Source organism: Penaeus monodon, chromosome 17, assembly GCF_015228065.2.
Source record: "Penaeus monodon isolate SGIC_2016 chromosome 17, NSTDA_Pmon_1, whole genome shotgun sequence".
Classification (NCBI taxonomy): Eukaryota; Metazoa; Arthropoda; class Malacostraca; order Decapoda; family Penaeidae; genus Penaeus; species Penaeus monodon.
The window spans coordinates 35,636,512-35,649,011 of record NC_051402.1 but is presented as its reverse complement, the minus strand read 5'-3'; the positions used below and the strand labels follow the sequence as shown (position 1 = coordinate 35,649,011).

Sequence of the window (12,500 nt, the reverse complement as noted above, 5' to 3'; positions counted from 1 at the left end):
ACTGGACTGCTACTGCATCATAGTTGACGAGGTATGCGATCAAGTTGTTTTCGCAGTCTGACCAGTCCTTGTTGAGACAGGGCAATCAGTCAGGGAGGTAGAAACAGTTCCTTTTCAAGTTTTCAGGGAGGAGTGAGATTGGGCAGGAATAGGTTTGCCAGTGAGGTCAGTCAGTGCACGAGCTTGGGAAGAGAAAGGTATTGTCAGAGTATGAGATGTAGGGGGAATCACAAAGAATGGACCCCATTAGGCTGGGCCAAAGAGGGTACTCAAAAGGTTTGCAGAGGTAGAAGCAGTTGAAAGACGAAAGCGGGAGGAAGATGGGGTGGTATGGAGAGAGATGCTACTATTAGGAGGAGGACCATAAGGATGAAAGTAGTAATAAGGAGGGTGGGCTAGACAATGTGCAATAAGAGATGGAGTGGAGGATGTTGAGAGAGAGGAAGGGGTGTATTCTGAAGGTTGAGGAATGACCAGGGTGGATGATTCGGAATGGATAGAGTTGACCACAAACATCGAGGGAGGGATATTAGTATCAGTGGTTGGAGCCATGGTCAAAGGAGAGGCAAGGGTTGGGAAAGCAATGAAGTTGATGAAGGGGCAAGCCCCTAATAAGGATAAAAAATCTTCATTATTGGCCATGGAGAGCCTGAAATAAATGGAAGAAGAAACAGTCTACCCCTCATGGTCCCCCTGATGGGTAAGGGCTAGGCAATTAACCAAGGGAATACCATGCCCATGGCTCCTAGAGGCTGTTCGTGACACACAAAACCAGCTTTTCATCCTTTTAGCACCTTAGGAAGTGGGCAGGAGGAGATGAAGAAGGGAAGGAAAAGGAAAAGAGAAGACCATGTAAAATTAGTTGAGGTGAGGGCTGAGGTCCACAGTAGGGGTGATCCCCTACAGTGGGCCTCAGTCTCCATCTCTCCATCCCCACACACACACACACACACACAACACCAAGCAAGGGATTAGGGGGGAGGGATGGTGTAGCAATGTAATGATACTGCATCCTAGCTCACGAGGCAGGGAGTAGGTCTTCACCACAATCTGACCAATCCTTGTCGTAGAGATGGAGACAGTTCTAGCACTGGGGCAAGAATGAAGCTGGGCTGGGATGGGTTTGCCAGTTAAGTCAGTTAGGGTTCATTTGCTTTAGCTTTCGATTAATTGTGATAAGGTAGGAATGATCAGCGGAAGGAAATTTTGTCTACTTGTTTTTAGAGGCAGTGCTGGAAGAGGAGATTTTTGTCGATCCCATATAGCTGGGCTACATAAAGTATTCAAAAGATTTGAAGAGGTGGGCGTAGTAGGACAGAGACGTATGGAAGAGGGAGTATAGTCTTGAGGGAGAGAGGTGGACAATAAGGCTGCAGAGTATTAATAAGGGAGGATGTGGTTATAGATAAAGAAACTGTGAGGGTGGAGGAAATGAAGTAGAGGATGTTGGGGGAAGAGGAATGTTTTCTGGATGTTGAGTAACTTACCTGGGTGGATGATTTGGATTGGACTGAGGTGATAGTATGTATTGAGGAAGGGGTAGTAGTAGCAGTGTTGAGTCATGGTCAAAGGAGAGTCTGTGGTTGGGGAATGGGGAGAATTTAAATCTGTGGGTCCAAGTCTTCATTTCCTAAGGGATGGGGGGGGGATCTTTTCAAAAAATTAACTGAAGGTAAAGTTTAACGGTTTTACTCTGTAAAAAAAAATATATATATATTGGTTTTCTAAATATCTGATCATAAAAGTAATATACAGGACTGAGAGTATAATAAAACTGGTAATAGAAATGGACCATGAAGGCAATACATAACATGAAATAAAATCTTAAAATTTCTTTTGAGGCTGAGTCTTCAAGGAGAAAACATTTTCCCCTTTACCCAGTAAGCATTGATCACTAGAAAAGTTTATTATTTAAACAAATATCAAAATTAAAGATTTATTGGGAAGAAGATGGACATAATTATATAATTTCTTTTCCTCAAGATCTAGTGACTGTAACTACACTATAATTATTTACTTTAATAATATATTACAAGACTTCTGTTTAGGGAAATGCAAATCCTTACTCAATACTCTGCTAATATATACATTAAATATTGCATTTTCCATAATCACTACAAATCATATGCATGTACTGCAATTAATACTGTGAAAAATCAATACACATATTGATTGGCATTTCATACACACTTGTAATACATAAAATACAGAGCCACAGTGAGAAAAGATTACTTGTATTTATAAATTTTGCTTCTGGTATTAAAGTACAGAAAATACCAGAAGAGATGCAATCTTAAAAACCTGTTCAAAATACTTGTCAAGTTGTTGTGTACAAACCATTTTTTATAGAAAATAAACGTGTGCTTATTTGCCAGTTTCTCATTATGCATCATCTTGACATGCTCTTCATCTTGCTTTTTTATCTTCCTTTTAATGAAAACATTTTCTAAGATGGAGTGAAAATATATTTGGTATTAAGTGCTTGTGAGTGTGCATACATATCTAATTCCTTATTCTCTTGTGATAAATATCACAGCTTTATTTTATACTCTTATGCACACTTATCAGTCATATCTGTATTATGAAATGTAGTGTAAATATATAATAAAATAAGTATGTTTAGTAATAGTTTCAAAATGTATGTCACCACTTATGCCTCCCCAAATGGATTCAAGTTGGATTCATAATCCTTGCTTGGATCATCAGCAAAAGGATTCTTTTCATCGGGACTCTTGTGGGCTGGGGAATCAGATGCAAAAGGATTTTTAGACTCATCATAGTCATCTTCAAATGGGTTGTTTCCCATCTGTTCTGTCTCATAGTCGTCTCCAAAAGGATTATTGGTATCTGCATCTGACTCTTCAAATGGATTATCTAATACCTTCTGAGTGCTTCGAGAAATATGTGTGCTACTGAGTGCTGTAGATATGCTTTCCACTGGTGAAGGCCTCTTGGGGCTTTTATCCCTGGAAGCTGTTGGGGGTGATGGTGTGATGTGGTCATGGAGGGAAGAACCATACTTGCTACCAGCTCCTTTCATAGCGCCACCCATCCTTGCAGAGTCATTTGACCTTATGCGACTCTCAGCCACTGGGACAGTTACACTTGATGTTATCTGTGATCTCATCCTACCTTCCGTTGGACTTGTTATGACAGCGCTGGACTTGTCCTGTCTTACTCTCCCTTCAGGCATGGCTTGTGAAGCTGGCTCACTGGAAGTTTGAGCCATTTTTCTCCCTTCGGCCCTCAGTCTACTTTCAGACTCAATTTCAAGAATACCCTGTCCTCGACGTTCTCCCATCCGCAGGCGACCTTCACTCCCAACTCCTACAAAGGGGGGGGGGGGGAGAAAAAGAGAAATCTGACTTTCACTGCAACATTAATTCAAACTAATTTGGAAAATAACTAAAGATGTAAAACAGGATTAATATACAACATAGGTGTGTTGTGCTGCTAGTGTTAACACTTGAATGCCTTACACTTCAAAGAACAGCAACAAGAGAACACTCACCTGTGGGACCCTGGGTGACTTTCTCCAGCACTCGCAATCTGGATTCTGGCTCTGGGACTGGAAGTAAAATGAATGTGAAACTTAGGGAATATTTATTCATACATACAAAATTCGGACCACCCCAACCAGTAAATTGTCACACACTGACTAAACTACCTCCAAAACATAAGTTTTATATATATATATATATATATATATATATATATATATATATATATATATATATATATATATATATATATATATATATATATTCCTAATCCTAAGACCCATGAAAGTAAAGATGGATGGCCCTGAATACTGGCAAACTTCATGCTAAAAAACTTAAGCTTGAGAATGTTTAGTGAAATAAGTCATGGCAACAACTAGTATAATAATAATAAATATAAAAAGACAAAAAAGACAGACATAAACTCATACAATATCCAAGGCTTATTTTGAATGACAAAATATGATAAGATTTTAAATTTCATGCCTCTTTAATAATTTGCAAAAATTATGTCTTGTACTCTTGTATTACAACTTTTTTCATGCAACTTTAATGTGGGTAAAATGAATGCAGCTTGAGAATAAATCCAGCACAAAATTCAAGCACTTTTACAATGCTCAAGTACATCAACCAATTCAAGACAGAATCTTTCTGAATGTTCCCCAATGATTTATATTGGCTCATAGGAAGGTTTTCTCCTCATAGCAAAATTGAATAACTCACCTACTCCACCTGTATTTTGCTTGGGAAGCTCCGCTGCTCTAACTCTAGCTTCTGAACCTGTGTCTGTCGCGTCCTCTACAAAAGCGGATGCCTTTGGAGGTGCAACTTTACTCTGCATGCCTATAAGATTATACCATGCATAGCCTTAACATAATTAAAAGTTCTAAAAAAAAGGAAATCAAGAGATAATAAAGAAAGAATAAAACATGCAAATCATATTTGCACAGAAGCTTTACTCAAGCACTACATAATTATTATGCTCACAGGAGTGGATACAAAAATATAACATCTTTTGAAGAAAATTACTGATTAATCAAGAAATTGCCCATTATTCATAACATCTCTACAAAAAGCTACAGCTGTGAGGATTACTCAATAAACAAATAAAAAGGGAAATATGACCATGCAGCATACTTGAGACAAAATACATAATACAAAATTGTTACTTTTTGTGGTGTTGAGCGAAGGATACATGGTAGCCAAGGTATGGAGATGAGTGAACACCCCTCGACCCAGGTAATCAGCAACCACGGAAAAGGAATCAGTACATCTTTCCAGCTGTTCATGAAACTGATCATGTTGGCTGCGGTGGGTTTCCTGTATAAATGATCAACAAGTGATATTGTAAATTAAAAATATCATACAAATTCATTTACAGATGGAGATAACAATAATAATAATAGTAGTAAAAGTAAGAAAACCAATAATAACAATAATGATAATACAAATGATAATGATAATGATGATGATGTTTCTTAAATGATCTTATAAGAAATGAAATTGATTCAAAACATGTTCTTCCAAATCACTTGACACATACAATGATGGAAATACAAAAGAATGAAACTGCAAATATTCCATGAATATGAACCCCTAGCACCATGGGACTCCCCCTGCCCCTCATCAAACAATTTAGGCGTTACAATTAATTAAATTTTTTCTGGTGTTCCATTTTAACACAGTAAATTGCTCAGGACTATTCTTAGGCAACAGAGATTACATATTGAGAGTAATTTAGAACAGAATGCCGACAAACCTAACAATCTTTTGATGGTTATATGTAATTAACCCGTTGGATCTGGATGACATGACCATCACATCCAGAAAAAAAATTAGGCTGCTGGCTGAGTGACAGGAATGTGCCCTCATGGAAAAATTTGAATGAGGTTCGGGGTGACAGGAATAGGCGGTCATGGAAAACTTAGCTTACCTTAATTTGGCATTTAGGTAAGTACCCTAGAATTATTTCAACAGGTAAATAAGTGTGGACTATACCATCCACAAGCCATGAATGGAAGAGTGCCTGCTCCATCTATATATTTAATGATATTAATATTATTTCCATGCTCAGAATCCTACTCTTGCCAGCAGTGACCAGAGGCACAGTGTGTATTGCATACACCTAAGAGAGTCACCATTCAAATAATCCGAATGCCTAAGTTTTGGACAACATGTGGGCAGGAAGGTACTCAGATCCAATGGGTTAATAAAAAATGTGTATGTAATATTATATGAAGCATTACAAATCATATGACATCTAGAAATTTTCTCTTACCTGAGCCTTGATGACTTCTAACATCTTCCTATTTTCAGGCAGACAGACTGGACACTCGACATCACTCTCACTATAACTTTCAAAGCAACTGTGAAAGCAAGAAGAGCATACAACTTAACATGAAAGGTGTTTAGTAATTAAAATAAAGGCTGTAAATAAAGACAGACAAATAGTATGCTGAGGAATTGTTTGCATTTTTTTTTTTCTTTTTCTTTTTCTTTTTTTTTCCACACATACTTTTAATTAGGTACCCTGGCAACTCTATCACTTAACAAAATCAGATGACGACTGACACTGTTCTCTTTCTTTGACATAACCCATTGATGCCGGGAATGTGCACTGTCCACTGTTTTGTTTTATTACTTTCTTAAAAACATGGCTGGCTCACCTAGAAGTCCATCGCTAAACCTACCCTGATGTCACTGCTTATCTTGAATACAAAGGAAAATTCTGACCTTCTATTGTTGAGGTTATTATTATTATACTTATAATTGTTATAATATCATAATTATGATAACAATAATAGTAGTAGTATTATCAATGTCATTATTAACATATTAATAAAACTAAAAATAGAAGTAAATAGCACAAATTCCCTCCCAAAATTCAAGGAATGGAGTAACTATGTAAGATCAAATAGACATATAGCATTTTAAGCAGGGGTTTGTTAGTCAATAATTCTTGCTCCAAGGCCAAGAACTGCACTGTTTGCTGCTTAAAACCAAAGTGGTTTAAAACTGGTAGCTCCTCTCAGTCTTGATGAAAATCCTTGTTTTTTCGGTTTAATTTTTCTTTATTTTTATACAACTGTTTATTACTAAAATATTTTCAAAGAAAATGTACTGAAAAAATACTTACCATAATATATCGCAAACAATTACCTGGTCAAATAAAGGGGCACAGCTAATGAGAGTACACCATGAGCTATCAGATACAGCTAGATGCATAATTATTTTTCTTACTATATTATACCTATATAGGTCCAGTTATAGGCTAAAAATGCCCAAGAATAGCTAATTTTTTCTACATTTTTGTTAGCTTCACTCACCTACCAACTCAAGAAAAAACTCAAATGATGCCCTTGTAGAGAAAAAATAAAAGATGCAACAGGCAGCCAATGAAGCTATGATCAGTGCTACATTTGTGGTCAACTGAACAGATGGGTATGACACTGTGATACTGAAAAGTTAAAACACTAGTCTCCTCTGATATTGAAATAACAAAAGATGCTATTTGAATCAATCTGTGCAATGAAATAGAATGGCTCAATCTGACATTAATGATACAAGCGATGTTGAAGCTAAGGTCAACAAACATGTTCTGAGTGTATTCTGACAAGATAATGTTTGTAGATCTCTACCTCGAGAATTATTGTCTCAAAGATTCGTTCCAAGCTCTACACTTCATTTTGTACGATTATACCAATGTTAGACCTTGGAATAGACAAAGAGAAGTTAATGGACTTTTCAGAGCACCAAGCATAGTGTTACCAGTGATCACTAATTACTGTCTTATTACAGACAATTATTATTTTTGTTCTGGATTATTGCTTTTCTACATCTTTATTTTTCAAATTTAGACTTTTCCACTTGAAATATTCTCTATTTCATTGAAAAGTAGGTTTATTCTCCTTTTTGAAAGATGAGGAGTTTAAAAGTAGAGAAAGCAAAAGCCTAGCCATTTATGGGGGTAGCTTATGAAAGCAACAAAATTCTTGATAGCAAGAAAGTCTTGAGATTCTTGGAGAGTAAATTCCTGTTTAAAATACCAATAGAAACTAAATTTTGGTGACAATGTGAAGCTGTACAAAACACACAAACAAACACACATATTATATACTATATGCATTTTACACTCACACACATATTATATATTATATGCATTTTACACACACACACACACACACACACACATATATGCAAACATTCACATATACATATATATTAGACAGTGATGCATATATTTTGATTAAGGTGATTTCTTTCACTACTATAAATTTAACAAACTATTCCTTTTTCTCTGTTGTGTAAAATATTCCTTAAATAAAACCATTTCATCCAACACCGAAAAATAATATGAACTTTATGTGCAAAAAAAATAACCAATAGCACATAAATATAAATCATGCCCAATTTTTTAAATATTTAGTACCATATACATTAAGAAACACTTACTGCTGATGGAAGGAATGTCTGCAGAGAAAGTGGACAGATGGCAGCTCTAATTCATTGTTGCAAATGTTGCATTTAGTAGCTGTAAACTGTGTTGCACTGTCAAAATAAAATTGCTAGATATTAACATAGATACTTAAGCTTACAGAACATGAAAAAAAAGTAAGTCTATGATTTTATTAGAATCCTCCAAATATCAAATGCATGCTATGCTGATCTTCCATAATCAAAAACATCATAGTGCATTTCAAAAATAGGTTGAAAAATTTTATTAACACCTTTTTCGATTCCTTGTTTGTCCTCTCCTTTTTGGCTGTGTCGCATGAAAAAAATTGCTCGTGGGGGAAAATCTCTGCAGGAAGTGGCATAGTGCAGACATACCTGGGGGTAATCCCCCCCTGTCCTAGCGTGATGTGTGGGGATGCAGCCAGCTGATCAACTACCTCCAGTGGTGGTAATAAGGTTTTCTCCTCTGCAAATTATAGCTTATAAATAATATGCATAAGGGATTCAAGAGTGCTTCTGAACTGCAAAAGAATTTAATGATTGACAAAACTACTGCTCTGTAAAGCAAAATGAAAACTATATAGTCAAACTATCTAACCTTAAAGTATTTTTACCTATGTTGTTTAGGCAAGTCATTAGATATTGTGGGTCAGGGGGAGCTGTAGAATCTGGGGAGGTAAGTAGCTTCAATGCTGAACACCAGAGGCGGGGCTGATGCTGTGACCTTAAAAACGGCAACATGTTCCCCTTTTTCCCCCCCCCGGGGAAAAAAACCCTTTGGGGAAGAAAAATAAGGTGATGACATGTGGTAAAAAAAAAAACCCAAAAAGCAAATTTAACAAAGACTTTAAATATTTAAAAAAAAAAAAACAAAAAAGGAAAAAATTAAACGGAAAACCACCCCCCCACCACACACACACACACACCACACCACACCCCCAACACACACCCCCAAAACCCCCCAAACCCCACCCCCCACACACACCCCCCACACACACACAAAGTATAAAGCAAAACAAAAAAACCCCAAAGGCAAAAAAAAAAAACAAAAATTTCAAAACGCAAGAAGCAAAAAACCCAAGGCCAAAAAAAAAAAAGAAAAAAGAAAAAAGCAAAAAAAAAGGGGAAAAAAAAGGGAAAAGGGGGAAAAAAAAATTTTAAAAAAAAAAAAAAAAAAAAAAAAAAAAAAAAAAAAAAAAATTTAAAAGAAAAAAAAAAAAAAATAAAAAAAAAAAAAAAAAAAAAAAAAAAAAAAAAAAAAAAAAAAAAAAAAAAAAAAAAAAAAAAAATAAAAAAAAAAAAAAAAAAAACATATAAAAAAAAAAAAAAAAAATTTTTAAAAAAAAAAAAAAAATAAAAAAAAAAAAAAAAATATATATATAATATAATTATATATATAAATATATATATATATTATAATAATATATATTTAATTTTTATATATATGTATATTTTAATATTATATATATATTATATATATATATATATAATATATATATATATGCTATTTATTATATATGTATATATATAATTATATATATATGTATATATATTATAAAATATAAAATATATATAGTATATATACATATATTATATAAAATTATATAAAATATATATATTATATATATATAATATATATATATACATATATATAATATAATGTATATAAAATTATATATGGGGATATATACAATATATATATGTGTATGTATATATATAGAATATATATATATGATATATATATATTATATATATATTATAATAGATGTATATACTACATATATAAAATTTATATATATATTATTTATTTTATTAAATTTTATTATATATTATATATATGTTATTTTACAATTATTATAAAAATTTATATATATATTTATATATATATATATATATATTATTTATTAATATTATATTATGTGTTATATCAATTGTGTTAATATAATATAAAAACATCTAATAATATATAATAATATAATATAAAATTTAAATTAATATTATTAAAAAAACACACACAACCCCACAACACACACCACACACACCCCCACCCCACACACACCCACACACACCCACCACACCACAACACACATCACACTACACACATAACACATACACACAACAACATACCACAACACACTACCACATACAATATTATAATATAATAATATAAATAAAATAAAATTATATATAATAGATAAAATTATTTATATATCCACACAGATATAAAATATAAAATAATTAATATAATAATAAATAAATATTATATATATATAAAATTTATATATAATATTTACAATATTATATACAAAATATTAAAATATATATATAAATATAAGTATTATATAATATAACAAATATATATGATAATAAATATAATATATATACATAATATATATATATATATTATTATATAATATATATATATATAATATATATATATTATATAAGATATAATAAATATATATATATATTATATATATATAATATATAATATATATATATTATATAACATATATATATATATATATATATATAAATATATATATATATTACATATATATTATAATATATATATATATTTATAAAATATACATATATTATACAATAATATATAACATATATATTTTATATATAATATTATATAATATATTATATATATAATTATATTTATGATATATATATATATATTTTTATATATATATATCTATTTTAATATATATCTATATATATTATATATATTATACATGTTAATAATTATGTATTATATATATATATAATATATATATATAGTATATATATATATATATTACAATATAAAATATTATATTTAAATATATAAAAGAAATTTTTATATTTTATATATATATATATATTATATATATACTATATATATATATATATATATATATTGTTTTATATTTATAATTTTATACATTATACATTATATTATATAATTTTTATTTTTATATATATATATATATATATATATATATATATATATATATATATATGTATGTATGTAAATAGAATAAAATAAAAAGGGGGAAAGGGAGAAGGTAAGAATGAACTTACATCCCTGCTTGTTCCCACAGAAGAAGCTTCCCATCATAAAACTGATGCTTATCACACAAGAGCAGGGCATGGTCACGGCTACAACCACTCTCTGTATTACGCAACAATTCCATAATTTTTTCACCTAGTACCACCTGTTCCTGACCTGGAATCCAATGGAAAATGAGATTATAATCATCCATTTAAAACCTTTAAAAAATTCATGCATATATCCATTATAAATGGTTTCAAAAGCCAACTTATTCACTGTAATATTTGACATACTAGGCGTACAAAAATAGTTTCTTCATGCCTATGGTGTTATTACCTTCTGGGGCTAGTCCATACTGGTGCAAATACTCTGCCAAGAGGGTTGTATAGAGCTTGTCTGACAGTTTCCCAGGGATAGTTGCCATCTTCTCAAGGAATGCAATGGCTTGCTCACTATGGCCCACTAAAAGGTACTCAAATTCCTCTGGATCCCCATACACTGGTTCCTCTGGGGTGAGGTAGCCATCCAATGAACCCTAAAGAGAGACACTACTTAAACAGAGCGAATTAGGTTCTATGAAACATTACAGTCTGACAAAAAAAGGTGAATATATATGAATAGCTGTATGCTTCTTTTGGAAAATCTCCTCATTTAACCCTTTGCCGACGGGTGGCATGTACGTACATGCCATTGTGTATGTATGGACATGCCATGAGTTTTTTTTTGTTACAATCATGGCAAAATATTATTTTTCTGCCACTGAAAGTGTGATTAAGTCGTTTTTAACATTTTCTCATTTTTACTATGGGAAAAAAAAAAAAAAAAAAAAAAAAAAAAAAAAAAAAAATCAACTCCATGATGCCACACACTGCTTATCTTATTCAGACTACAGACTGAATAATGATCAACTATGGAGTCTATATAACAAAAATATTCTTCAGTCTCAATTTATCAGGAAATATGGCAAGTAGAGACTTTCAAAAATAATGAAAACTGAAAATACAACATATGCTCATAGTATTACGAAGAAACGGCATGGGATGCTGGTATTTGACATGAGTGGTCGCGCATGCTAGGGCGATGATATAAGCCCCCGGCAGCGAGGCCGGGGGCTTGAGTACTACTCGTTGGGAAAGGGTTAAGATTAATAACCAAAATCTGATTAATAAAAACTCCTGTAGAAAATAAAATCTTTGATTTAGAATAATCATCAAAAGTAATTCCATGTGTGAAATATACTGCTTAAAGGATTATTACTACTCATGGTTGCATTTTCAAGTGACCTACTACAGAACTTACCTCTTTGATAAGGGGTGTGTTGCTTGGCTTGTAGTCAGTACAAAGTCTTATCAAAAGCTCTGTTGTCTCATCAGCCACATGATTCAGCAACACTGATCCATACCTCATTACGCTTGATTTAGCTTCCTCAAAATCCAGAGTTTTAATATACCTGTTAGATTTAAAGCACATAAGGAAAATAATAATCATAATGGTATCTATTT

At 32.2% G+C, this 12,500-nt stretch overlaps 2 protein-coding genes across 5 annotated transcripts in view; one reads left to right on the top strand and one right to left on the bottom strand.

Annotated features, from left to right (window-relative positions):
* The window catches only part of LOC119583694 (caspase-13-like), a 23,297-nt gene extending 20,928 nt beyond the window's left edge, over positions 1-2,369 (top strand). For all 4 annotated transcript variants that reach the window (XM_037932328.1, XM_037932327.1, XM_037932329.1 and 1 more), the window contains exon 6: positions 1-2,369. This exon is cut by the window's left edge. The gene's annotated coding sequence lies outside the window, so the exon portion shown is untranslated.
* Positions 1,923-12,500, bottom strand: part of LOC119583358 (vacuolar protein sorting-associated protein 11 homolog) — a 20,870-nt gene continuing 10,292 nt past the window's right edge. The window contains exons 12-22 of the mRNA XM_037931831.1: positions 12,298-12,448; positions 11,335-11,533; positions 11,026-11,172; positions 8,570-8,647; positions 8,331-8,421; positions 7,953-8,048; positions 5,779-5,866; positions 4,670-4,820; positions 4,224-4,343; positions 3,512-3,568; positions 1,923-3,327 (exon numbers count right to left, since the gene is read on the bottom strand). Coding sequence (XP_037787759.1) covers positions 2,651-3,327; positions 3,512-3,568; positions 4,224-4,343; positions 4,670-4,820; positions 5,779-5,866; positions 7,953-8,048; positions 8,331-8,421; positions 8,570-8,647; positions 11,026-11,172; positions 11,335-11,533; positions 12,298-12,448 — 1,855 coding nt within the window. The 3' untranslated portion in view covers positions 1,923-2,650. The remainder of the gene's footprint in view (positions 3,328-3,511; positions 3,569-4,223; positions 4,344-4,669; positions 4,821-5,778; positions 5,867-7,952; positions 8,049-8,330; positions 8,422-8,569; positions 8,648-11,025; positions 11,173-11,334; positions 11,534-12,297; positions 12,449-12,500) is intronic.